Here is a 26,157-nt window from a genome sequence, read left to right as displayed (position 1 = left end):
TGAGAGTGTAGTGTATCTGAGGCAAACAGATGGGCTGGGGGGTATATAGTATAGATGGTAGTATAGGAATGCACTATATAGGAGATTATGAATAGTAGTGAATCCAGTGTGTGATAGATGATTGGGCCGGTAAATAAGGCACAATGGAGATGAGTGGGCTGGTATAGCAGGTGCAATGGAGATGGGTGGGCCAGTAAATAAGGTGCAATGGAGACAAGTGGGCTGGTAAATGAGGTGCAATGGAGACAAGTGGGCCAGTACATAAGGTGCAATGACGAGGGGGCCAGAGAATAGGGTGCAATTGAGACAAGTGGGCCGGTATAGCAGGTGCAATGGAGATGGGTGGGCCAGTAAATAAGGTGCAATGAAGACAAGTGGGCCAGTATAGCAGGTGCAATGGAGACAGGTGGGCCAGTAAAGGAGGTGCAATGAGGACAAGTCGGCTGGCGTTATTGGGTGCAATGAAGACGAGTCAGCCAGTGATATGGGGTGCAATGAAGATGGGTGGGCTGGCATGATAGGGTGCAATGGAGATGGGTGGGCCAGTATTATGGGGTGCAACAACAACCGGTATTTATGTAACCGGTTGCTTGTGGTAACATAGCACTCAATCCGGCGATTCCACTGGTGGTCTGATCATGTAAAATGGTTAATATTTGACAATGTTATGAGCCTTACAACAAGAGAAAGTCACAAATTCAGAGCATATGTGATATCTGGACCATTGTGACTGGTATTTTTCAACCGGTATTTATGTGACTGGTTGCTTGTGGTAACATAGCACTCAATCTAGCAATTCCACTGGTGGTCTGACCATGCAAAATGGTTTAGATCTGACAAAGTTATTGTCATATACTGGATCTGAGTACCCCCAGTACCTCCTATGAGCATCCCCACTGCTGGCCTGACCCCCTGTTTCCCCGTACACTTCATTTCTCCTTCCCTGACAATGCATGAAGTGCATCTCAGCAGGATTAGCCCTGCTACCTCCGCCCAACTCTGTTCCGCTCTTCCGACATTACCCCTATGTCCTCTGACCCCATACCCCTTCCATCCGACCCTATCTGGGGTTCCACTCCTCTGCCCTATTGATCCACTCAATCCTATTCCTACTCCCTCCGCTTTTCCGCCCCGCTCAGATCCTTCGGTTCCGCTCGTATTGACCCACCCGACCATTAGTCCGTCCGACCGCCTCACCGGTCCACTCCTAGACTAGGAACCACTCAACTGGTCCTATCCCCATTTAGTATTATAGTTCCGCTTTTCAGGTTCCCAGTAATCCCTATACCCTAGCAAGTTCTGATCCATCACGTACATACTTTCCTCCAAGCCTTTTCTCGTATGTCTCAGTCATCCTATTGTAATCCTGTACACTCAGCACATAGCCTTCTGTTATGCTATGCTCATCACTTAGAGTATATAAACCTATGTACACTTGTCTGTATATACTCAGTCTGAATATTACCTTTTCTAAGCCCTGCTCTTCTGTCCTTTGACTTAAAAGTCTTTCCCAAGTCAAAACTCCTGTTCCCCGGCCTAGGGGATTGACTCCCTAGGTCGGCTGTCCTCTGATCCTCCGACCCTTCACTTCCCCGCTTCCCCGTTCCTCTGTCCCACTGGTTCTGCTGGTTCTGCTATTCCGCGGGTTCCGCTATTCCGTGAGTTCTGCTATTCTGTGGGTTCTGCTATCCTGCGGGTTCCACTGTTCCACTGTTCCTCCGTCCCCCTGTTCCTCCACTCATCCGACTCCCCGTGCATCGGATCCGATCCCTGCACTCCCTCATATCTGCCCCCTCCATTCCACTCTGCCTCGGACTTCATCCAAGCAGTTCCTCCCGCTCTGTTCCTACTGTGGGTTCCAACCCCAGTAGTCCCCCACCCGACTTTCCCACGCTCACCTAGTAGTCCGACAGTCCTCCTTCAGAGGATCCCCATTCCAACGTCCTGTCGGAACCCATAGAACTCGCATTGGACTACATCCCAAAATTAGGGGCACATACTCGGGTAAGGGGTGCAGTGTACGAGCTGAAGCCAAGCCCCCCAGACTCCGCTTTACCCCGAGCACGGTCTTAACAGTTATGAGCATTACAAAAGAAAGTTGCAGATTCAGAGGATAAATCATGTCTAGACCATTGTAACCGGGATTTATGTGACTGGTTGCTTGTGGTAATGTAGTACTCAATCTGGTGATTCCACCAGTGGTCTGACCATGTAAAATGGTTAAGATTTGACAATTTTATGAGCCTTACAACAAGAGAAAGTCACAAATTCAGAGCATATGTGATATCTAGACCATTGTGACTGGTATTTTTCAACCAGTATTGATGTGACTGGTTGCTTGTGGTAACATAGTACTAAATCCAGCCATTCCACCGGTGGTCTGATCATGTAAAATGGTTAAGATCTGACAAAGTTATGAGCCCTACATGAGAAAGCCATAAATTTAGAGGATATATGATATCTACACCATTGTGACCAGTATCTTTCAACTGGTATTTATTCAACTGGTTGCTTGTGGTAACACAGCCCTCAATCTGGTGATTATACTGGTGGTGTTAAGACCGTGCTCAGGGGTAAAGCGGAGTCTGAGGGGCTTGGCTTCAGCTCATATGCTGCGCCCCTTACCCAAGTACGCACCCCTAATTTTGGAGTGTAGTCCGACACAAGTTCTATGAGTTCTGACAGAACGTCGGAACGGGGTCCTCTGAAGGAGGACCAATGGACTACTAGGTGAGCGCAGGAAAGTTGGGCAGGGGTTGTTCTGCCCGACAGGAGGGAGGTGGGAGACTACTGTGGTCGGAACCAACAGTAGAAGCGGGGTGGAAGGGACTGCTTGGATGAAGTCCAAAGCAGAGCGGAACGGAGGGGGCGGATGCGAGAGTGCAGGGTTTAGTTCTGATGCACGGGAAGTCAGATGAGCAGAGGAATGGGGGAATGGGGGAACGGGGGAATGGGGGAACGGAGGTGCAGAGGGTCGGAGGATTGGAGGATTGGAGGGTGGCCGACCTAGGGAGTCAATCTCCTAGGCCAGCTAACAGGAGTTGACTAGGATCAGGCCCAAGTCAAGGAACAGAAGAGCAGGGCTTAGAAAAGGTAATATTCAGACTGAGTATCTACAGACAAATGTACATATGTTTATATACTCTAAGTGGTGAGCATAGCATAGCAGAAGGCTATGTGCTGAGTGTACAGCATTACAATAGGGTGACTGAGACATACGAGAATAAGGCTCGGGGAACAGTATGTATGCAACGGATCAGAATCGCTTGAGTATAGGGATTACCGGTGATCCAAAAAGCAGAACTATGATACTAAATGGAGATAGGACCAGTTGAGTGGTTCCTAGTCTAGGAGTGGACCAGTGAGGCAGTTGGATGGACTAATAGTTGGGTGGGACAAGACGAACGGAACCGAGCTGGTCGGAAAAGCGGAGGGAGTATGAGTAGGATCAGGCAGACCGATAGGGTGGAGGAGCAGAACCCCAGATAGGGTCGGATGGAAGGGGTATGGTGTCGGAGAACATAGGGGTAGTGTCAGAAGAGTGGAACAGGGTCAGGCAGAGGTAGCGGGGCTAATCCTGCTGAGATGCACTTCGTGCATTGTCGGGGAAGGAGAAATGGAGTGGACGGGGAAACAGGGGGTCGGAACAGGGGTGGGGATGTTCATGGGTGGTATTTGAGGTGCTCAGATCTTGTATATGACAGGTGGTCTGACCATGTAAAATGGTTAAGGTTTGACAAAGTTATGAGCCTTACAAGAGAAAGCCACACATTCAGAGGATATTATGATATATTGTATCTAGACCATTGTAACTGGTATTTTTTGACTGGTATTTATGTGACCGGTTGCTTGTGGTAACATAGCACTCAATCCGGTGATTCCACCAGTGGTCTGACCATGCAAAATCATTAAGATCTGACAAAGTTATGAGCCTTACAAGATAAAGTTGCAGATTTAGAGGATGTTATATCTAGACCATTGTGACCGGTATTTTTGTGAACGGTTGCTTGCAGTAATATAGTACTCAATCTGGTGATTCCACCGGTAGTCTGATCATGTAAAATGGTTAAGATTTGACAAAGTTCTGAGCCTTACAAGACAAAGTCATAAATTCAAAGGATACAGTGTTGTATCAGCTTATATCTGGACCATTGTAATCAGTATTTTTGCAACCGGTTGCTTGTGGTAATGTACCACTCAATCAGGGGATTCCATTTTGCCCCTTTGATAGGAGAGTGTTCTAGCACTGTCAAAACATATTTAGGAGTATATATTAACATATTCCGCCACTTAGGTGACCCCCTGAAGGGCTACATCAAACAATATAGCATATATACATGAAAACACAACTGATAAGAACCCTCCAACACTATCAAGGATGTTATTGGTGATCAGACACTTGGGATATAAGATAAGCAAAACAACATAGGCTTGACATATGACAATTTACCCCTGTCACTGAAAGTCACTGACATATATCATACAGATCAAAGATTTCATTAAAAATGCAGTAGTATGTATAGTAGACTACATAATGAACCTAAAATACACATTGCCCTGAAGGTAAAGTCTTTGTAGAAGAGTGTGGTGAAGAAATATTAGGATTGGTAAGTAAAAGTCCAACCACTACATATACACCAAACTGGTGAGTTTCGATATTTTGGGCTTTTGGACTTTCCCACACTCTATTTCAGAGATATTTCACTGCCCTAGCTCTCAACTGTTAGTGGATCCTTTTATAAATCTGAGACCATGATAAATCTGAGACCATGATATTGACCATGCTTAGAATATATTGCAAGCATCTGATTACTAGATTGTGTCCATTGGAGAATGTAGGCCCCTTATCAGTACACATACCCCCTTTCCCTTAGATAACAATATTATACCATATTTCTAACTGATCCTTGGGATGAGAAGTAGGTATATATGTAGTAAGGATAATATATGAGTAGTCTGGATCATTTATGCAATGGTAAAGTAGGGGAAAACACCAAAAATGCGACAACTGCAATCTTAGAAGTTTTAGCCTGTATGGAAGGATTCTGTAGGTATCCTGATGTACCAACCTGGTGGACATACTCTAAATATGTCTAGGAATGGTCCCCATATCTTTCTGCAGCTGTGTTCCTGCAGGAAAACCTTTCCCAGAGGATGGACCACCAGGAGAGGGTGAGTACACAAGATCACAAGGTTTTGTCTGTGGATGTTAAGGTCGTGCTCAAAGGAAGGAGAACTCAAAGGGCTTGACTTCAGCTTGTGTGCTGCTCCCCTTACCCGAGTATGTGCCCTTAATTTCCAAGAGGCAGGAGGGAAGTCCGACAAAGTTCAGAGGTTTCTGGAGGTCAGACACTGGGGGAGTTCAGTGGAACTCCGGAGGTTCAAGGAAGCCCAGAGTAAGACTGCTGTGGACAAGTCCAGAGTAGAAATGGAACAGAGGTAAACTACCCTAAGGTAGAGCTGGAGACACACTGGTCTAGATATAACATATCCTCTGAATTTATGACTTTCTCTTGTAGGGCTCATGACTTTGTCAAGTCTTAACCATCTTATATGATCAGACCACTGGTGGAATCGCCGGATTGTTACCACAAGCAACCGGTCACATCAATACTGGTTGAAAAATACCAGTCACAATGGTCTAGATATCACATATGCTCTGGATTTGTGACTTTCTCTTGTTGTAAGGCTCATAAAATTGTCAAATCTTAACCATTTTACATGGTCAGACCACCGGTGGAATCACCGGACTGAGTGCTATGTTACCACAAGCAACTGGTCACATAACTACCGGTTGAAAAATCCCGGTCACAATGGTCTAGATATCATATATCCTCTGACTTTGTGACTTTCTCTTGTAAGGCTCCTAACTTCGTCAAATCTCAACCATTTTACATGATCAGACCACTGGTGGAATCACCAGATTGAGTGCTATGTTACCACAAGAAACCGGTTACATAAATACTGGTTGTTGTTGCACCCCATAATACCGGCCCGCCCATCTCCATTGCACCCTATCATGCTGGCCCACCCGTCTTCATTGCACCCCATATCACCAGCCCACCCATCTCCATTGCGCCCTATAATACCGGCCCACCCGTCTTCATTGCACCCCATATCACCAGCTGACTCGTCTTCATTGCACCCAATAACGCCAGCCGACTTGTCCTCATTGCACCTCCTTTACTGGCCCACCCGTCTCCATTGCACCTGCTATACCGGCCCACTTGTCTTCATTGCACCTTATTTACTGGCCCACCCATCTCCATTGCACCTGCTATACCGGCCCACTTGTCTCAATTGCACCCTATTCTCTGGCCCCCTCATCTTCATTGCACCTTATGTACTGGCCCACTTGTCTCCATTGCACCTCATTTACCAGCCCACTTGTCTCCATTGCACCTTATTTACTGGCCCACCCATCTCCATTGCACCTGCTATACCGGCCCACTCGTCTCCATTGCGCCTTATTTACCGGCCCAATCATCTATCACACACCGGATTCACTACTATTCATAATCTCCTATATAGTACATTCCTATACTACCATCTATACTATATACCCCCTGGCCCATCCGTTTGCCTCGGATACACTACACTCTCAGCCCACTCATCTATGACGGCACAATTATTGCCATGGGCCTGCACTGGGTGGCCCATCTCTATTGGCACATTGTCACGCCCAGCTGCCCGTCTGAGACGGGTATATGTTACTGCATTATGTGTACAGGGAGCATTTTTTGCACAACTCCCATTCTCTGGGTGGTCCATGATGGTCTGTACAGACATGGACAAAGGAAGCCAGCTGTTAGGTACCGTGCTGGCTCAAGAGGCAGAGGGGTCGGGGCTTGGCTTCAGCTCTTGCACTGCGCCCTTAGCCGAGTACGTGCCCCAAATTTGGAGCGGATCCGACATTGTCCGATGATAGGATGAGTGGACCGCTTAGGTCCACTTTGAGGGTCGGGAAGTAAGAGTTGCTAGCAGCGGACCAACTAGGAGCGGAGCGGAGAAGGCGGGGAACGATGCAGAGGGTGGGTAGAAACCAGGGGGATATTGATAGGAGTGGAGATGGTGGAGGATAATGTAGAGGATAGGAAAAGGGGTGATAGGGGCGGGGTAATAAGGGAAAGACTTAGAGCACGGCTCTAAGTCAGAGTGGAGGGTCGGAGGGTCGGAGGTGACAACAAGTTGAGACTTGTGTCCAGAGGAGGCAAGGTCCTACTGAGAATTCCTGCAAGAGGTAACTGCGAGAAGACAAGTAATATTAAGACTAAGGGAAAATATCTAAGTACATGATATGTTATATACTTCTATGTATGAGGCAGTGACCAGGATAACTATGTAGTAAAGCTATGTACCAAGGATATCATTTGTAAGTACTTTACATAGGAAAGACATAGGTCAGGGCGGATATCAATATGTACACGTCGGATCAGTGATCGAGCGGTAATAGGAATTTACCGGTGATCCGGAAGTAATGGTCTAAGTACCGAAAAGGAAAGCATATATCTAAAAGGGGAAAGGGGTCCAGTTGAATGGAGATGCTATGGAAGGGGACCAGTTGAGCGGTCGAGCAGAGCAGATACGAATGATGATCGGGCGGAGCAGGATGATGAATGGAGTGGATAGGGTCAGAAAGCGGGGTGGATATCAGTATTGGGGTGGTCAGATCTGGTATATGACACCAGCACTATTTGAGAGCTATTTGGTGCTCACTGGGCATGTCTGTGGGTGTCTGTACAGAGATTGATAGAAAGGTCTGTTACTGTAGCAAGCTAGGTGGTAGGGACCAAGCTAGGGAGCTGGGATACTGTACAACTCTGTACAGGCCATTTTAGTTTACTTGATGTTCCTGTGCCAAAGGCACAACAGGCTTGGACTAGATTATGGTAGTGGGGGAAATTTTGCAGGGAATCTCCTTTACAGTGTTTACATTAGGTGTTCGCATATTCTCACAGTTAAACAGACTTTTCTGAACAGCAGGGCGAAAAATGCCCCGCCAATGCCACTGTGACTTCCCCTATTATGGTTTATATAGGTTACAAGTTATGTCACACAGGTGCCATAACGCGCCCCATTTATCCCCTCCGGCTGGGTTCCTCACCGCCCATAACCCTTCGGACGTTGCCGACCACGACGAGCGTCTACTGTGTGGGATCAGCGGACAGGCACGCGCTTAATCAGCCCACCTGTCATAACCCATCCACGACGACATCGTATAAAAGGAAATCATGACATAACTTATCAATAGAGTAAGTTCAGGTTGGCAATGTCCAATAAGATACAGTAATGCGGAGGGAAGTTGCATGTCTAACAAGTAGTCCCATGAAGCGTCAGGATAGCGCAGTCATGACAGTAATTTGGCTCAAAAGAAACCACTGTCATGTAGCATCCTGGCAAGTTTCTCTCTCTCTTCTTCCTTTTCGCGCGGCTCCCTTTCTAAGCTCAGCTGCCAGAAGACATCACTGACATCTTTGTCGCCAAACTGCCCTAGTGCTTCGTCCAAGTAGACAAGAACAGATGGGAGGGGATGGAAGTTGTGCAGCTGAGTCTGCCAGCGTTGAAGATCTTGGATGACCTCTGAAGCCTTCTGGCGTTTTCGAAAGTTCACTAGGTTGTTTGGAAGGAAATCCTTACTGCCATCTTGAATGTGTGTCAGTGCAGTAAGAAATACGCCTGGTTGGGGATCACTTCTCTCGTGTTCGCAGATGCAACTTCAATTACGTACCGACGAAGGGAACGCAAGGTGGAGAAACCTTCGCAAGAGCAGATCGATAGACATTATAGGTCTTGTAAGAATTAATTGTTGTCTCGCATGTCTCCAACTGCGACATGTATCTGGTGCCCACTTGCTCCCAGGAACGCTTAAGCCGATGGATGGGTGACGAGTTTAGGCCAGATACAATGGCTAACATAGTCGAAAAATTCTGGATGTGCCTGCAGCGCTATAGGAAAGCGTTAATAGAGTACGGAAGTCTAAAGAAATAAACAAACATCAGCAACAGCGATGAAGTGTTTCATGATGGAAGCGCGTCTGCGAGGTTCGTCTTTGCAAAGGATGGCATACGCAACCCAGTTGGCTACCTATATAAGAGCATCTGTTAGTCGCGAACCATGCAGAAGGTAAAAAAAACTTGCCCTGTTGCTGCGGCGAATGAAGTTCGCGATGTTGTCGTGGTGATCAGTTTTCGATTCCTTGGATCGCAGAAGGCATTCAGAAGGTCGAATCTTCTGGTATAATTGGCTTTCTGTGATGGTCAATTGCCTTGCTAGCTCCAAGGCGTCAATGTCAAGTAGCTCCATCCGTTTAGGGACTATTGGTGGAGGTGGCGGTTCCAGAGCCATGTTAATTGTCACTTTGTTTGGATCACGCCCTCGCTGCTATTTCACAAGTCAGTTGCTGCAAATCGTGACGCTAACCGAAGACGCACAGCACGTTTAATGATCACCAAAAGCTGCTTTGCCGCTGGTAGAGTAATAACTTCATCTCGGGACACGAATTCCATCATGCGGTCAAGAATGTACGTGTCGTCTCTCTCTAACACATCGTCATCTTGAACTATTGACTTGACTGTGTTGAGAACCCTGAAATAGTTCAGCCACAAGGTCTGAATCGAACGGCGTCCCTCACCTCATACGAATTATGTGTTGTTTAAGCTTCCGCCACTCTTCCAAGTCCTGATACTGTAGCCCTTCTGGAGGCTGTATCCAGAAACGCTCCACCAACAACCTGAACAATTCATCGAGGGTAGTGAAAGTCTTGTAAGTCATCAGGAAAGCTTTGCTGAACTTTGGATCTATGATCGAGAGTTAAAATGATCGAGATGTACTAGTGGAATCTTGCTTACCAGCATATTCATGAGCGGTTAGACGCTCAACTAGGACCCACAACAGTTCCCCCTCGCATGGTTCCATCAGGGTCAACTAGTACCTCTTTGGGATCGTACGTCGGTCTCAGATACCAAGGTTTGGTTTCGGCATTGAGGGTGATGAGATAGTGGGAAGGCGCATCGTCACCAAAGAACGCCCTTATCTTGTCCGGACGAGGGGGAGTTCTTATCAGGTGAAGATCTGTGGTTTCCGTCAGAGTATGCCGGGGGTTGCAAAACAGCAGAAAACCTGCCTTCAAGTTCAGTTGTTGTCCACGGTATATCGGGTATCGGGGGTATTAAAGTAGGTTTTCCGCTTGGTACAGGCGGAGCCAGTGTTTCTCCTATAGGTGTGGTATTCTCGATACTTGCAACGTTCCTGAGAATATCATCTGCGTCGTCATTATTCGAATCGTAGAGCTCGTTATTCGAGCCATTAAGTGCCTCCTCGACCAACATTGCCGTAATGAGGCTTCGTTGTGACATACGCCACTCGACGTGGCTCTTGTTACTCTGCTCGAGAATATCAGTCTGTTCCTGTACGATTTTGAGGAGACTTTCGAGAGTCTGTCGCAGAACCTGAAGGTTGAAGTCCAGTGAAGAGTTGAGCGCTTCGAGGTCATCATAATTTTCATCCCGATCACGCCATGCTTCGCATTCTTGACGGATCCGCTGGGTAGTGGTGAGTAGTGCCGCACCGTCGTCGTATACAGCCTGAGTCGTGGCTTCGAATGACCGTACGAGGACTCTGGCTTTCTCAATGGTCCGGAGATATTGAGCACCATTATTAAGTTCTTCCTGATTCACAGGCTCGATATCGACGTGCCGAGCGACGTGCAGGTCACCAAGGTAGAGGAGGAGGGAAGACAACTGATTCATCATTCGTAAGCCAGCTGGTGTTACGACGTCGGCTGTGAAGGCAGTTTTAAACCGATATATACGAACTTCTAGGACGTATACTCACCAGGTGCCGAAGCCCGTAAGCCTTCAACGAACGTATTCGACTTCTCTTGCACCTGCAGTACAAGCTCCACGATGTCGTCTAAGACTATGCTGTCCAAGCTTCGCCGGGGGGCCTCCTCATTATCATCGATGCTGACCCAACCAAATCCTTTCCAAGCTCCAGCAGCCCCAGCCCCAGCCTTTCCAAGTCCTGCGTATGGTGCTGAGAAGTACCCCTGCAGGTGTCTCGGACCCCTATCGGGATCTACCTCGTCACTGCGACAACGTTGCACGATTGACACGAAATCGACAACAGAACGCTCAAGTTCTGTGGCATCGATCGCAAGGTTGCTGATGTTATCACTTGTACTCCAGGGACCATCATTCAGAATCGCTCTGGCAGAGAGCAGAAATTTGGAGAGTGTTGCAATAGCTCGACGCTGTGCAGGAACAAGTAGCGTGTGCGATGCTGTGCTGGTTTTCCTTTGATCTTGTAATTCTTCCGGAACAAGATGACTTGGGATTTGTCCGAAAGAGGGGCCAGAGACGTAGAGTAAATCACGAACTGAAGTGATAGCGACATTGATGAGGCTATCGACGATTGCTTCGTCCTCTGCAACGCGAGGGATTCCAAACTGCTGCAGATGCGTGATGACAGAGCGAATGGCTTGTTGAGATCGATGTAGTAATTCAGAAATGAGCTCTGGTGGACGAGGAGAAAGCACTTCCTCCAGAGACGGTGGTGCAGTCAGAAGTTGACAAGGGTCTTCTGGCGAAAGTTCCTGGACTTGGGGAAGCATGGATAATGTGCCAGCTTCCCTTAACCGAGAGCCCTTTCTGACGACCGGCGGACGGTAGGCGTATGGGAAGTGACGAGCGTCGTGATCCGTGGAAAACGACTTCTGATGACCGGTAGATAAGCTCTCCCGCGTAGTAAGATTCCTCTTTATTAATTGATCAGTCTGTGAACCGGAAAGGACACTGGAAACACGGTATGAATGACGATTCGAGGGAGATACAAAAGAGTCTGTCTGGGAACAAGCGCGACTTGGTGGAAGGTCTGCAAGAAGAAAAGGCGAGAGTGGCGTTGTGGAAGCTGTCAGAGACGGCGGTGCACTATCTAGGTGATGATGTGATGACGTGGGCTCCGCTTGATTCGATTGTGACTGAGGAGGATCATTTGCGACAGATAAAGTGTCAAGATCACCGGAGGAAGCAAACCCGAGCCCAGCACCGGTACCAGCACGAGAGCTCAATTGTGATGAAGTCAACCCTGCAAGTTCATAATCAAACGTTTCATCCTCCGTGTCGTTCGGTAGATCACGAGATAGCTGCCCGGTGACAGTGTTGACGTAGCAAATCTATATGTAAAAAGGGCTGTCATCTGAAACTGAACACTGAAATTACGAAACGATATACCTGACCATCCCCGGAAAGATGAGGAATCCAAAAGTCAGCTGAAGAAGAGGGAGATTCCGACTTGGGTGGGGTTGTAGGAATTGCAGGAAGCCCCCTTACGCTCATCCGTGCGCCGAGTCCTTTGGAGACTTCGGGAAGACGCAAAGATGGACTCTCCATGATAAGTAAATGCCTGAAAAGATCAATAACGGATAATATGAAGGAGAGTTGAGGCGTTCGCATCTATTTTAATAGGTTGCATTGCCCTTATGATGTGCATGCATGAGCGAGATGATCATACATGTGCATGACGCATTATTATTGACCCCCATCAACAGTTCCTTGATCAGGAAGGTAGTTGCACAGCATATACTGCATCGCAACGACCGGATTCTTCGGGTCCAGTGAGAACCTGTTGCTTACAGACTGGTGCTAACATTGGTGTAGAACATGACACGCACAACGGAGTAGCGAGATCCATCAACATCGACAACAACAGCTATTCAGAAAACAAAAAACCTTGACCTCGGGTATTAGTAAAAATGATTCTCAAAAAGCATGTCCAGACAGTACACAAAGAACATATACTGTATACTGCCTCAGAAGGTGCAAGCCAGCCCGTGACGAGCAGTAATTAGTTATCAAAAAGATCGCAGGCGCTTAAAAAAGGACGAGCACCATCACGAACTCACCGCAGCCAGAACTACACAAACAACTTCAAAACGAGCGTACATCCAAAATCGCGTATCTGATGTGACCACAGGACCCTATGTAACTGGAGGGAAAGCTTCCTCTTCACCAGTTCATACTGCTCTCTCGCAGGATAGGTGCGGAAATAGCTCCAGGGTTGAGGATACGGCGCTCTCTCATGGCAGGTGTGACACGGCGGTCGTAGGCTTCGTCATCACGCCGGACACCTTGGTATCCACGCAAACTATCTTCGGCGTAGTAAAAGCTCCGCCTACGTTGTCCTCCGATGCTGTCCCGGTCAAATTCCTGACCCTCGGGGCGTACTCCTGCGGCACCACCATCGGGTTCAGAGAGACGGCGATGGGCGACCTCTTGTCTGCGCTTGTAGTACCGGTAAACGACAACAGCAAGAATGATGAGCGCGATGGCACCGAGCGATGTCACGACGCCGATGATCGCATCTTGGCGGACTGTAGAAGAACTTGAACTACTGGAGCTACTCCCGCCTGGAGTGGGACCTGAAATGGACGACAGATCGAGAGTGGGATCGACGCATTCGGCGAGCGCTGTGGGTATACTGCCCTCTTGTCCAGTATAGAACGAGGACTTTTTATTGGAAATAAGCGAGGCGAGTGTGGAGACCTGGTTAGAAGGGATATAACCCTCCCAGATGGTACCAAGCTGGGAAGCATCTTGAGGGCCCGTGTACGTCGAGGGTTCGTAGACCATCAGTTGGTAGTTTAGTACCACAGAAACTGTAATATATTGTCAGGACGGATACATGCATACCATATTGGGGAGCACGTACCATCAATTCCAAGTGCTGTCGCGATTACCTGGGGGAAGTACTCGAATATTTGTCCAGGGGTATCTGAATTTGTTGCAACCCACACCCAGTTAAGGGACTGATTGAACAGCACGCTGACCATGACATCGCTGGTTGGCACATCTTGGGTATTTAGCGCAGTTTGTGGCACGATGAACTGCGGGAGATATGTCGGGAAAGGTGCGGCAGATGGCTGACTGGTCGGCGCAGCGGATGCAAGCGACAACGTCGTCGTTGGAACATCAGGATTTACATTAGTTGGAACGACTGTGGATGTGGATGTGGCGGTATTAACCAGCAGAGATGAAATCGTGGACAAGTATTGGTAGTCGGAGTTCGTGGTCGTAGGCATATGGGTACTTGGCAATGAAACCGTGGATGTCTCGTTAAGAATGCCAGTAGAGGTCGTGGTCGTGCTATTTCCTGGGAAGCTGATGATGGTCGATGAAGCCGACATTGTGAACGTGCCGTTGGTGGAGCTTGTATCAGTTGTGACAGCAGTGGTAGCAGTTCTACGACGCAGTATGATGAAACAGGCTCAAGCACGATAAGATTCAAACCTACATGGTACCAGAGGTAGAACCAGTCGTGACAGCCGTGGTAGTAGTTCTGCGACGCAGTGTGAGCAAACGGTTTCAAGCACGATAGGATTTGAACTTACGCAGTATCAGAGGAACAGCTGCCCGAAACACACGTTTGAGTCGACGTCATCGACGTAGAGGGCGCAGTGCAACCAATTCCAAGACCCAGGAGCCCGCTGCAGTCAGTGGTCGTCGATGAAGTTGAGTCCGATGATGCCGAAGTGGTATATGTTGCTGCAGAGCTTGTTGAAGTTGATGCAGGACAGCCAATTCCAAGACCTAATAACCCAGAACAACCTGTGCTCGTGCTCGTGGGTGCTGGCATGCTCGAAGTATCCGACTGACTTGTAGTCGCGAAAGAGCTTGACGTGGGAGACGACACAGAGGTAATCGGGCAACCGATCCCTAGTCCCAGCAATCCACTGCATTGACTCGTGGTCGAAGCTGCCGAACTAATGGTAGGAGAGCCAGAAGTTAAGGGCGCACTCGAAGCTGGCTGGCTTGAAGCCGGGCAACCAATCCCTAGTCCCAGCAACCCATTGCACTGAGTCGTGGTCGAAGCAGCCTGAACTAATGGTAGGAGAACCAGAAGATACAAGCGCGCTCGAAGCTGGTTGGCTCGAAGCTGGCTGGCTCGAAGCTGGCTGGCTTGAAGCGGGACAACCAATCCCTAGTCCCAACAACCCGCTGCACTGAGTCGTGGTGGAAGCTGCCGAACTAATGGTAAAAGAACTAGAAGATACAGGCGCGCTCGAAACTGGCTGGCTCGAAGCTGGCTGGCTTGAAGCGGGGCAACCAATCCCTAGTCCCAGCAACCCACTGCACTGAGTCGTGGTGGAAGCTGCCGAACTGATGGTAAAAGAACCAGAAGATACAGGCGCGCTCGAAACTGGCTGACTCGAAGCTGGCTGGCTTGAAGCGGGGCAACCAATCCCTAGTCCCAGCAACCCACTACATTGAGTCGTGGTCGAAGCTGCCGAACTAATGGTAGGAGAACCAGAAGATACAAGCGCGCTCGAAGCTGGCTGGCTCGAAGTTGGCTGACTTGAAGCGGGGCAACCAATCCCCAGTCCCAGCAACCCATTGCACTGAGTCGTGGTCGAAGCAGCCGAACTAATGGTAGGAGAACCAGAAGATACAAGCACGCTCGAAACTAGCTGGCTTGAAGCGGGAGATGACGAGGTGGGAAGTGGGCAACCAAGACCGAGACCAAGAAGTCCATTGCAAGATGAGGTAGAAGCAGCCGAACTGGGGGTAGAAGAAGTTATAGGTGCGCTTGAAGCTGGCTGACTTGAAGTGGGAGACGAAGAAGGAGGTGGGCAACCAAGACCAAGCAATCCATCACAAGATGACGTTGTGGTGGATGCTGGGTTGGAGTTGGATGATGTGGCAGTCGAGGTAGACGACGATGATGATGAGGAAGAGGTAGATGATGACGAGGTAGACGGAGGGGGACATCCGACACCTAGCCCCAAGAGCCCGTTACATTGAGAACTCGTCGGCGGCGCGGAGACTGAAGTGCTGGAGCTCGTAGTAAACGTGCTAGCGCCTGTAGACGAGATTGCGGCACTGGAGAGCGCAGAGGACGTTAGCCCGCTTCCAAGCCCACCTAGTACACTACCTGGAGAGAACGTTAGAACACGATCCAAACTAGATTAAAAAAGACGCACCAAGACCTCCTAGAATATCATCGGGTGCTCTTTGCTTCAATACCAAAGATCGCCTTGCATGAGAATAAGATGAAGACGAGTGTCGCGCATCGACTTGGGGGACAAAAAGAGAGGATATTGCGATGAGAAAATAGATAACTGAATACATAGAGATGATAGGATATTTGCTGGATAGCAGGGACAGCGCGACTTTCAAGGGTCCGCCTATAGTTTAGGCGATGGAATGAGTGTGCGTTTTTGCTCTCAAAGAGCAAAAGTAAGTTCTAATTTGTTTTCTAAGCACGAACGTTCTTGATTCCTGGAAGCCAGTTGGCGGGTATTGACAAGACGTCGCCGGCAGCGTCGCAGGAGGTGGAAAATTGAAAGAGCCAGAAATCTCGAAGGGGAATAAACAAGACAGAAACCACGACAGGCGCAGGTTTCGACCCAATCGTGATCACACGTATGTAACAACGAAATGATCTCCACTTTTAGTTTTCCCCATCCAATCTTTAGTGTACTGGAATCTTGTTGGGTTTTTTTTGTAACTATGCAACAAAAACATCACAACTAGGAGTAACCTAGGCGCATATGATATATCTTGCATTGTGGAATGAGAGACTATAGGCATACACAACGAAATAGTAGAAAATGCAACGTCAAAACCAGACTTAGATGAATCCAATCTACAGTCAGTAGAATTAATAAAAACGTCGACGATACATCGACGGTGAATATTCACCTTGTTTGCGACGTCCAATGCGTCATGGTCGGCCGTGAGCCGCACGTATGCCTTCTTCTTTCCATCAGGTCTATGGAATATCAGGTTATAATCTTGCGTTCATTGCACGGAAACGAACCGAATCAGAGTGTTGATTTTAGCAGCCTGGACGTCATATAGTTTCTTCACGGCGTCCTTGATTTGACGCTTATTCGACTTTATGTCAACAATAAAGACGAGGGTGTTGTGCTCCTCAATCTTCTTCATCGCTGACTCCGTATTAAGTGGCCTGTCATTAGAAATTAGTGAACAGTCTTTCTGTTATATAGCTTAAAAACGCACGAGACGATGGTACGGAACTGGTCCATTCTTGGTGCATGGGGAATGGATTTGCGGGGGTACTTGGGATTCCTGGGCAGGCGAAGGGTCTTGGGGCGGTGGAAGGTCACAGAGTACCGCTGCTTCCGCGATGAATGCGAGTGCACACCCTGCAGGGCGGCCTTTTTGGCGGCCTTGGCCTTGACGTTTGTTGGGGCCATTTGGGTTTGAAGTTTGTCGCCGTCGTCAATAACACTAGGAGGCCGATGATCAGAATAATCGCCAATCCCCGAACCACTATACAGTTGCAATCGGAAAATGCCGATCGACGCCGTAATATTTGTCACGGCTGTGACTGAGTCAGGTGATACGTGACAGGCAACGCGTCACTCGCGCCTTGACTAACGGGTGCATACAGCACGCGTACGTGCTGCAATGTATATCAAGACCCTGACAATTCAGGGATTCAAATCTTGTAAGCTTGTTCATCTTTCATCCGGTCATATTCAACGCTCTTTCTACCAGACCGTGATCAAACACAGATAGAGCCCTTCTCTCCTCGCCATAATGTCGTCGTAGGTCGGAATGGCTCGGGAAAGAGTAACTTCTTTGCAGGTACCTATCACCCCTGAAATCTATCTCCCAATCTCACTCCTATCCCCTAGCCATTCGCTTTGTATTGTCCGATGCATATACATCCATGTCCAGAGAGGAGCGTCAGGCCCTCCTGCACGAAGGTGTTTCAGTCACAACCACACTATCTGCATACGGTGCGTTTCCAACTATAATCTTCCAGTACCCTTTCTCTCATACTTGCAACCAGTCGAGATCGTTTTCGACAACTCAGACAACCGCTTTCCAACTGGTCGCGAAGACGTCATACTAAGACGTACCATCGGTCTCAAGAAGGATGAATACAGTCTCGACAAGAAAAGCGCTAGCAAAGCCGACGTCATGAATCTCCTCGAGAGTGCTGGTTTTTCAAAGTCCAATCCTTATTACATCGTGCCGCAAGGACGAGTACGTGCCACCTATTCTCTTTTGCTTTCCTAACAGAATTCTCCAGATTACCGCCCTTACAAATGCGAAGGACCACGAACGTCTCGCCCTGTTGAAAGAAGTTGCCGGAACCAAAGTCTATGAACAGCGTCGTGCCGAATCTCTCCGTATCATGGCCGAAACTGACGCCAAGCGCACAAAAATCAACGAACTCATTGACTACATCGATTCTCGTCTCACGGAGCTAGAAGAGGAGAAGGAAGAGTTGCGTGAGTTTCAGGACAAGGACAAGGAACGCCGGTGTCTTGAGTATGCACTGTATCAGAGGGAGTTGGAGGAGGTTGGAGAGGCCTTGGAAGAGATTGACGAAGAGAGGAGAGGCGAAGTACACGGTGCCAACATGAGAAGGGAACAGTATGATACCAGAGAGAAGGATATTCAGGTTCGTTGAATGCCTTGTTCCATTCATTCCACCCTTACACAGTCATAGCGCCTAGAGCAACAAATCTCGCAAGCAAAACACTCCCTTCAATCTCTCCAGATATCACGCAAAGATGCACACTCAGAGCTCAACGAATTCATCCGCGCTCGTACAGAACTCGAATGCATCGTCGCCGATCTCCGTGCAACAGGCGAGCGCGATGACAGCGCTATCAAGCAAGAACTTGCGTCCGTGCAGCAAGCAACGCGGGGAAAGGAGCGCGAACTTCGCGGTTTGATTCCACAGTGGGAACAAGCCCGCACAAAAGAAAGTGCAGAAAAGCGAAAGATGGAGGAAGCTCGTACTCAGCTTAACGCACTCTTTGCAAAGCAAGGCCGCGTCAACCGCTTCCGGACAAAGGCGGAGCGCGACACGTACCTCAAGCAGGAGATCGCGAGTATGGAGGCCTATCAACGGACTCGCACTGCAGCCCTCGACTCCACCCGAAAGGACGTCGCCCAGAAAAAGCAGGATGTTGCTGGAATGGAGCGGAGGGTCGATGACATTCAGGGGAGCTTGGAAGACGGTAGAACACGCGTGAAAGATATTGGGGAGCAGCTTGCAGCACTCAAAGAACAGCAGAACGAACTTACTGAGCGCAGGAAGGAGTTATGGCGTGAGGACACCAAGCTGGATGGGTTACTAGCCCATGCTAGTGACGAGCTGCGGGGCGCTGAGCGTAATCTCGCGGGAATGATGGACAAAGTGAGTATATACCTCCATTCAATAGATGAATCTTCATTTATTGCTGTAGGACACCGGCTCTGGTCTCCGCGCCGTTGACAGGATTAGAGAGCGACACAACCTGGAGGGCGTGTATGGCCCATTGTACCGTCTTTTCGAGATACCAGACTCGACATTTAGCACTGCTATCGAACTTACCGCTGGAAACAGGTACACACCTCCATTTACATTGTTCTTTACTTATGCTCACATCCCACAAGTCTCTTCCACGTCGTCGTCGATACCGATGCAACAGCACAGAAGGTCCTCGACATCATGCTACGAGAGAAAACCGGTCGTGTGACCTTCATGCCTCTCAACCGCCTCAAACCAAAGCAGTCCAATATTCCTCCAAATCAAGACGCCCTCCCTCTCCTCGAGAAGCTCACGTATGATTCTTCGCACGCTAAGGCGTTCCAGCAGGTATTCGGCAAGACTTGGGTATGCCGCGACCTCACAGTTGCTGCTGCATACGTCAAGAGCCATGGTGTTAACACCATCACTTTGGACGGTGACAAGGTTGATCGCAAGGGTGCGCTTACGGGTGGTTACCACGACGTGCGCCGTTCGCGCATCGAGGCCATCAAGAATGTCGCGACATGGCGCTCCAAGTTTGACGCAGAGGATAAGCGTGCCAAAGAGATTAAAGCTGCCATCACGACGCTCGAGCAGGAGATCACAAAGGTGACAGGGAAGATCCAGGTTCTTAGCGTCCAGCAGGCTCAAGCTCGGGAAGCACGCGAGGTGCACCTCTCGGACTCGATATCGCTTTCAAGGGAACGCGAGAGATTGAGCGAGCGCATTGTGGCTCTGGAGAGTGAGGCGGATGAATTGGAGACAGAGCTCAGCGGCATTGTACAGAGGCTGCAGGGATACCGCACTGAGCTTGCGAGCCCTCTCACGCGGACACTGACAGATGATGAAGCCAATCTGATCGATACTCTTGGTCAAGAAGTGGATCAGAGGCGCAAGCAAGTGCTCGAGCTGAGCAAATCGAGAACAGAAGTGGGTGCACTATCAGGGTGCATGCTGGAACACAAAGCTAATATCACGCATAGCTTGATAGCCGCAAAAACCTTTTGGAAATTGAACTCAATGAAAGCCTCCGGCGGAAGGAGAAAGAGTTGCAGGTGACATTGGAGTCGTTGGGTGACTTGGAGAATGGAGAGGTGTCATCTGCCGATAATCTGGATGCGCGATTGCGCGAACTCAAGTCCCTTGACGCTTCTATAGCCACTTCCACAAAGCGTGCACAAGGTTCGCTCTTCCCCATTTTTATGTCGGCGCGTAATCAAACACGTTTCCACAGAAGCAGAAAAGGACTTCGACAAATTGACGGCTGACCTCCAGGAGCTTCGATCCAACTTGGAGAAGGCTCAGAATCAACAATCTGAGGACAGTCGCAGCGTCAACAAACTCCAAAAGAACACCGAGCGATACTTGGCCAAGAAACAGATGCTTGTCGGTCGTAAGGAGGAGTGCAACCGCAATATCAGAGATCTCGGCGTACTCCCCGAAGAAGCCTTTGAGAAGTATACGAACGAAAAGCTTGATCGAGTATGGTTTTATCAGCTGCTCATCTCCAAACTGCGCTAACAATCCAACCACGTAGCTGGTGAAGAAACTACACACTGTCAACGAAGGGCTGAAGAAGTTCGCGCATGTGAACAAAAAAGCTTTCGAACAATATAATTCTTTCACAAAGCAGCGGGACCAACTCTTGCAGCGCAGGGAAGATCTAGATAAGTCAGCCACATCGATCGAGGAGCTCGTACAAGTGCTGGACCAGCGAAAAGATGAAGCCATCGAACGAACATTCAAACAGGTCGCCAGCAACTTTGAGGAGGTGTTCGACAAACTAGTTCCTGCTGGTCGTGGGCGTTTGATCATCCAACGTCGGATAGACCAAGTAAACAAGCTGTTTAAGCGCGTAATAGCTTATCTCAAACTTCTTACAGGATGAAGATGACGCTATGGACGAAGGAGACGACACACAGCAAAGTAGCATCGACAACTACACTGGCATATCGATAAAGGTATATCGCTTTGTGACGGCTGTGCTGTTATATTCATCGTACGGCAGGTATCCTTCAACTCCAAGGTTGATGAGGGACTTCGGATACAACAGCTGTCAGGAGGTCAAAAATCCCTCGTCGCACTCGCGACTGGTAATTTGTATTTTTACCAAAGATATTATTTGTTAAAATTTCGTTTTCTCCAGTTTTCGCCATCCAGAAATGTGATCCAGCTCCTTTCTACTTATTCGACGAGGTGCGTTGAAACGATTTTACTAGGTATGCTGTTGGGTCATGTTGTTTCGCGTAGATCGACGCAAACCTGGACGCACAATATCGAACTGCTGTTGCAAGTAGGTCCACTGTGTTACACCACAAACCGAGGCTGATCCCTGTCCAGACATGATCAAATCTCTTTCGCATTCGGCTCAATTCATCACAACTACCTTCAGGCCGGAAATGTTGGTTACTGCAGACAAGTTCTATGGTGTGCTCTTCAACAACCAGAAGGTCAGTTCCATCAGGAGTATCAAGCGAGAAGAGGCCATGGAATTTGTTGACCAGGTTCGTCTTTAAACTTCTAACTCTCCAACCTGGACTGATCACTATTTTTGTTCAGGAGGCCCAAGCTCAATAGTGATCCACTTGACTTGGCGTTCTCAACCCGTCCTTTTACCATATGTTGTCGGATATTTCTTCGCTTCTCGTGTTAATCGTTATTGCTATCATCCCGAATGTAAAATTTGTGTTTGTAGACAAGGGGCCGTTTTGATCTCCAATAACCTGAAGGCCATCGGGCGTCAGCTCTGTCTTGTGCAATGAGTGAAGGCAAGACGAACAGTTTTTGGCTCATATGTACTACTTCCATGGATCAAACAATATCCTTACCGCATTTCCCTTTGTCAAAATCATCATATATCTGCACCGCGTCATCAAAGCCTGCTACTCTCTCCACCAAACTCGTTTCCCCACCCACTGATCCCAGTACGTCTTGCCTTTTCAGGAGCAGCTCCAGTGCCATTGGGAACATGGCACGCACTGGGCACCGACCAAAATCAAGTGACACGTTCTTGTCATAAAGTTCGACGCCTTTATATGGTACAGCATGATCGCTGTGAACACCGACAGAATTGATACAACCAAACGGCCGTACAAGCTCGTAAGCTAGTCGAAGCGCACTGGTGTTACCAACAACCTTCGAGTGGTAATTAGAGTCAAGGTCTACAAACAGGTTGCATTGAGCTCACTTCAATAACAGCGTTGCAACCAACTCCCTTGGTCAATTTTGCGACAAGGTCTTTGACATTGCTGGTATCTGCTACCTGAAATTCACCAAATGGTTGGTTGTCGCTGATGATAGAGTAGATTGACACCATTTTTGCTCTCCTGGCTTCATTCGGGTCAATGGCTATCACATTGAACTTCAGCTTCCGCGTGACCAGCATGTCAAGGAGAGCGATACAAGTGCACTAGTAAGAGCACGGCAAGCATATCAAATCGTGGCAAGACGTTGGGCATATATAGTGGACTCACCACCCCCACGGGGCCTAGCCCTATCACCGCCATGGTTAATGATTTGTCCTCTTCCAAGAAGGGTAGAAATGAAACGTCTCCCGCTTGCGACAGACTGGTGCTAAGCGGGTAAGGTTGTCTGGTTATAAATGGTAGAGTTTTTGCGTGACTGAGTGCCTGGAATGCGGCAAAAACTCCAGTTGGAAGGATATCGCACAGCAACAGCAAAGAGGAGTCAGCGAGCAAAGACCCATCAGGAATATCCTTCAAACTGTACAAGGTACCTCCGGCCCTGCAAACGCGGACATATTGAGCTTGTCCCCCTGGAGTCATAGGAGTGCCAAATAGACGGGACTCAGCGCAACGGCACGTGAATCCCACTCGGCAGAAACTGTAGCACATGAGAATACTGGTTGGAGACGGTGAAACGAAAGTGACGCACTGGCACTCCCCACAAGAAACGGTAAATGGCGAGACAACTTTATCGCCGACACGAAGCGTGGAGTACAAGGACGGTCGACCGGTAGAGCCAGAATGAAAGCTCGCGCCGAGAGCAACAACTTCACCGATAAACTCGTGACCCATGATGCAACTGGAAAGTGTCTCTTTAGTTTAGAAGACACTGATAAGTATTAGATTTATTTACGGTTCTGTGAGCCCCGCTGTTCCACGGTACATGTGTAAATCGCTGCCGCATAGCCCAGCAAGCTGCGAGGTGCGTCAAGACTGAAGAACATGTGGGATCTACCACATCTGCGGACCTGAACCTTTATTATCGCATCGTCTGGCTGTTCGATCCTTACAAAAACACGAGTCAGTGTGATGTGGCACGTTTTGAATGAAGGATCAATATACTCAGGAATGGGAAGAGTTTCGACACGAATATTATAAGAGGGTGGATACCAACGCACTGCGCGCTGTGAGCTTAACATGTCTGCCGCAGGAGTCATGGAAGGGGCCTAAGATGGCTTGTGAACTCCTTTGCGAGTCAAGGCTGCTAGAGTTTGCCTCGAAGCTAGTGCTGGCTACTCGTGAACACTGCACAGACCAGCACGGCCCTGGTCTCCTTGCGTGAATTTGCCACGGCACACTCGGGCTCCCGGGTATGGCGCTGTAAATAACGCAAGTCCCAGAAACCATTTACAAGGAGAGGTCAGCAGGTGCAAAACAGGCATATTTTTAGCCCAGTGCTGAGTACCGTTCGCAGGACTCGGAGTCCCGAATATCACTCTCGCTGGTACAACGTAGCAATCCTGCTACTTTGCAACGCAAGTCATCGAAACTAGATTTAGTGATACTCATATGGTACCTGCTGGATTTTTGTATCACTCGACAGATGAGCTGTAACACCAACATTCCATCATCTCTGTAGCTGAAGTTTTCAAGTCGTGGAATCAGAACATCTATGGAGTCTGGATGAGTTTCGAGTGGATGAATTACTAGCTTTGTCTGCTCTAGAGTAAGTCAGAGAGGAATATATCCTGTGAAGATACCAAGCCGTCACGGTCTCGCATAACAACTGCGTCCAATGTCTTGAGGGATCGTGAACCATCTATCATATGTCACTACCGTGACTAGCTCGCGGGGAGCATATAATCGGCTCGGCCTCGTTCCTCGGCCAGCCGACATGCTACCCATAACTTTCACGAGCTGGGCTAAGTAGGGTCGTGAGTCCTGAGCCGCAACTTGGAGAAGGGAACGCACACCCATTCACCTGAAACTTAAAGGAATGAGTCGGAAAAAAATCTTTAAACACCACACCAGACGATTTACAGTGTCGCAGGCTCCGCCATAGAGATCGTACAAAACTCGGCTGTCGCCATTCGCAGTCGGTGCTTGCTATGGCCCATCAGCGAAGACTAAGACCAAGTGGTAGACACATATCAAGCGAGAAGTTCCGTCTATTGCGGCCAGTGCTCCCGCCATGTTGTGGGTTGTGTTACGCGGAGAACGCAAGGCCCGATCGTGCGCATCGACGGTTTGAACCTAGCCGGCCTGAGTTCAAGACTGTCGAGGCAAATTATCCTAAGTACATGTTGCGTTTGGAGAGCTTGTAGAGGGTGGAAAATTCGCACAGCTTTCTGCAAGCAATCTAGATTGTCTGTCTATATGAGGCGCTGTCGATAGACAAAGTCATCCTTGTGTGGGGTTAACGCTTTCAAGTTGGAAGGAACTCTACTATTTGAACATCCTAAACTACCCACGCGTACATCGTAATGGCTTCAGGCAGCCCAGATGACTCTAGTCGGCAAGCTGCCCTTCCCTGGACACCAGGCGACGTGTCTGAGACTGCAACCGAAGCTCTCCAAGCATTGGATACATACAAGAAGAAGGATCCATCCAAAGGTCAGCATTGGTGTTGATCAGCCCGCCTATATCCATAACACATCCAATATGCAGTGGTGGTTCGCTTTAAGGCCGTCGGTAACGCACCGATCATGAGGCAGAACTTCTACAAGATTACTGCCTCCAACCGTTTCCAGGCTGTCATACAGTTTTTGAGGAAGGAGTTGGGCTGGAAAGCTGGGGATCCACTGGTTAGGATTGATAGCCTGTCTTTATTGTTGAGCTAACTCTCGTTCTAGTTCACATATATCAACCTCGCATTTTCTCCCGCTCCTGATGATACAGTGTCTAATTTGTACAAGGTAACGTGCCTCACTCTTGTCAAGGAACATCTTCTGATCGCTGTCGAAGTCGTTCGCTACGGAAGGACATCTGATAGTCAATTACAGGTCAGTTTCTCGATAGTTGCGTGCATGATGCGTTGATACAACTGTATGCTTCAGCACGACGGCGGCATGGGGGTAACACTCTTGCTAATGAGCGACATCTTGTGTCTTCTGTTTTGCGCACAATTTTGTCATCACCAAACCCTACACTCGCCAAGGTTTATTCGAATTTCGCTACCTCTCTTCGAAGGCTATGCACCAATCTTATCGAAGGGTATAGTGACAATACAGGAAACTCTTCGTCGACATGCGCGATACTACAAATACTCTAATTTATACTTTCCCTGGGTGATAGGAAATAAAGTCCTGCTACCACTAACGTGGGAGTTGGGGACTCCGTCATGTGTTCACGAAGTCTATCCATCTACAACTTGAATTTGCCTACTTAATGCAGTTCTGGTGTAATGATCAAGGTGCTCCGAATTCCGGACAATTGAGGTACATCCTCGGATAAAATTATCTCCGTTTCCAAACAGCGGGTCGTTCTACATCCTGCCAGTGGATGCCACAGTCGAAATGCTGCACAAGATGATCGGGCTGCCTACTAGTCATGGTGCACCGGATTCAGTGTAGGCCGACGCCACACAACCCATATATTATGTCAAGATTAGTCTCCTTGAATCGTGCCTTCATGTATTTCTAGTTGCTTGGCCGATGGCGAGATCTTCCTTCCTTTATCTGTTGTACCCTTGAGGCACTCG

General features: G+C 48.6%; 7 protein-coding genes across 7 annotated transcripts; 2 read left to right on the top strand and 5 right to left on the bottom strand.

Moving 5' to 3' along the window:
* Positions 1-8,365: 8,365 nt before the first annotated feature.
* EDB91DRAFT_1247335 (ras GEF) lies at positions 8,366-12,389 on the bottom strand (the record flags this gene model as incomplete). The annotated part of the gene is made up of 11 exons (XM_041322796.1): positions 8,366-8,676; positions 8,729-8,945; positions 8,995-9,080; positions 9,135-9,381; positions 9,432-9,585; positions 9,632-9,797; positions 9,849-9,900; positions 9,932-10,055; positions 10,120-10,780; positions 10,834-12,172; positions 12,231-12,389. The coding sequence occupies 11 exons, from the start codon at positions 12,387-12,389 to the stop codon at positions 8,366-8,368; spliced, it is 3,516 nt and encodes a 1,171-aa protein (XP_041178330.1).
* Positions 12,390-13,004: 615 nt separating this feature from the next.
* Positions 13,005-14,182, bottom strand: EDB91DRAFT_1051499 (uncharacterized protein; the record flags this gene model as incomplete). Its single annotated transcript, XM_041313613.1, has 2 exons — positions 13,005-13,654; positions 13,708-14,182. The coding sequence occupies 2 exons, from the start codon at positions 14,180-14,182 to the stop codon at positions 13,005-13,007; spliced, it is 1,125 nt and encodes a 374-aa protein (XP_041178329.1).
* Positions 14,183-15,308: 1,126 nt separating this feature from the next.
* On the bottom strand, positions 15,309-16,268 carry EDB91DRAFT_237968 (uncharacterized protein). The gene is made up of 3 exons (XM_041326566.1): positions 15,977-16,268; positions 15,642-15,927; positions 15,309-15,514 (listed from the first exon to the last, which is right to left on the bottom strand). The coding sequence occupies exons 1-3, from the start codon at positions 16,122-16,124 to the stop codon at positions 15,460-15,462; spliced, it is 489 nt and encodes a 162-aa protein (XP_041178328.1). The 5' UTR covers positions 16,125-16,268; the 3' UTR covers positions 15,309-15,459.
* Positions 16,269-16,387: 119 nt separating this feature from the next.
* Positions 16,388-17,255, bottom strand: EDB91DRAFT_1126569 (putative 60S ribosomal protein L25). The gene is made up of 4 exons (XM_041318443.1): positions 17,019-17,255; positions 16,816-16,965; positions 16,698-16,767; positions 16,388-16,641 (listed from the first exon to the last, which is right to left on the bottom strand). The coding sequence occupies exons 1-4, from the start codon at positions 17,213-17,215 to the stop codon at positions 16,627-16,629; spliced, it is 432 nt and encodes a 143-aa protein (XP_041178327.1). The 5' UTR covers positions 17,216-17,255; the 3' UTR covers positions 16,388-16,626.
* A 174-nt stretch (positions 17,256-17,429) lies between these two features.
* On the top strand, positions 17,430-21,788 carry EDB91DRAFT_1051538 (RecF/RecN/SMC; the record flags this gene model as incomplete). Its single annotated transcript, XM_041313617.1, has 16 exons — positions 17,430-17,469; positions 17,520-17,609; positions 17,660-17,764; positions 17,818-18,014; positions 18,061-18,435; positions 18,484-19,179; positions 19,229-19,368; positions 19,419-20,202; positions 20,256-20,454; positions 20,507-20,754; positions 20,810-21,106; positions 21,156-21,233; positions 21,281-21,365; positions 21,419-21,468; positions 21,523-21,565; positions 21,613-21,788. The coding sequence occupies 16 exons, from the start codon at positions 17,430-17,432 to the stop codon at positions 21,786-21,788; spliced, it is 3,603 nt and encodes a 1,200-aa protein (XP_041178326.1).
* Positions 21,789-22,083: 295 nt separating this feature from the next.
* Positions 22,084-23,674, bottom strand: EDB91DRAFT_1247332 (chaperonin 10-like protein; the record flags this gene model as incomplete). The annotated part of the gene is made up of 7 exons (XM_041322795.1): positions 22,084-22,407; positions 22,460-22,681; positions 22,746-23,115; positions 23,167-23,316; positions 23,371-23,432; positions 23,486-23,522; positions 23,580-23,674. 7 exons carry the CDS (start codon positions 23,672-23,674, stop codon positions 22,084-22,086), a joined length of 1,260 nt encoding a protein of 419 aa, XP_041178325.1.
* Positions 23,675-24,816: 1,142 nt separating this feature from the next.
* Positions 24,817-25,922, top strand: EDB91DRAFT_1126533 (putative ubiquitin-like modifier). Its single transcript, XM_041318442.1, has 5 exons — positions 24,817-25,070; positions 25,125-25,261; positions 25,310-25,372; positions 25,422-25,459; positions 25,514-25,922. Exons 1-5 carry the CDS (start codon positions 24,941-24,943, stop codon positions 25,533-25,535), a joined length of 390 nt encoding a protein of 129 aa, XP_041178324.1. The 5' UTR covers positions 24,817-24,940; the 3' UTR covers positions 25,536-25,922.
* Positions 25,923-26,157: the final 235 nt, after the last annotated feature.

Source organism: Suillus paluster, assembly GCF_016628075.1.
Source record: "Suillus paluster strain FC165 chromosome Unknown EDB91scaffold_19, whole genome shotgun sequence".
Taxonomy (NCBI): domain Eukaryota; kingdom Fungi; phylum Basidiomycota; class Agaricomycetes; order Boletales; family Suillaceae; genus Suillus; species Suillus paluster.
Note: the sequence above shows the minus strand (reverse complement) of the source record. Positions and strands in the feature narration are given on the sequence as shown.

Bases quoted from the DNA above. Each gene is read 5' to 3' on its own strand.
- EDB91DRAFT_237968 (XM_041326566.1), bottom strand. From the start codon at position 16,124: ATGTATTCAGTTATCTATTTTCTCATCGCAATATCCTCTCTTTTTGTC. The intron at 15,928-15,976 runs GTGCGTCTTTTT...CGTTCTCTCCAG, and splicing joins TGATATTCTAGGAGGTCTTG to GTAGTGTACTAGGTGGGCTT. The intron at 15,515-15,641 runs GCTTGGTCTTGG...GGACTTCTTGGT, and splicing joins ACGTCATCTTGTGATGGATT to CTCGGTCTTGGTTGCCCACT.
- EDB91DRAFT_1126569 (XM_041318443.1), bottom strand. From the start codon at position 17,215: ATGGCCCCAACAAACGTCAAGGCCAAGGCCGCCAAAAAGGCCGCCCTG. The intron at 16,966-17,018 runs GTGCGTTTTTAA...TTCTAATGACAG, and splicing joins CAGTTCCGTACCATCGTCTC to GCCACTTAATACGGAGTCAG. The intron at 16,768-16,815 runs GTTCGTTTCCGT...GATATTCCATAG, and splicing joins AAAATCAACACTCTGATTCG to ACCTGATGGAAAGAAGAAGG.
- EDB91DRAFT_1126533 (XM_041318442.1), top strand. From the start codon at position 24,941: ATGGCTTCAGGCAGCCCAGATGACTCTAGTCGGCAAGCTGCCCTTCCC. The intron at 25,262-25,309 runs GTTAGGATTGAT...CTCTCGTTCTAG, and splicing joins GGAAAGCTGGGGATCCACTG to TTCACATATATCAACCTCGC. The intron at 25,460-25,513 runs GTCAGTTTCTCG...TGTATGCTTCAG, and splicing joins CATCTGATAGTCAATTACAG to CACGACGGCGGCATGGGGGT.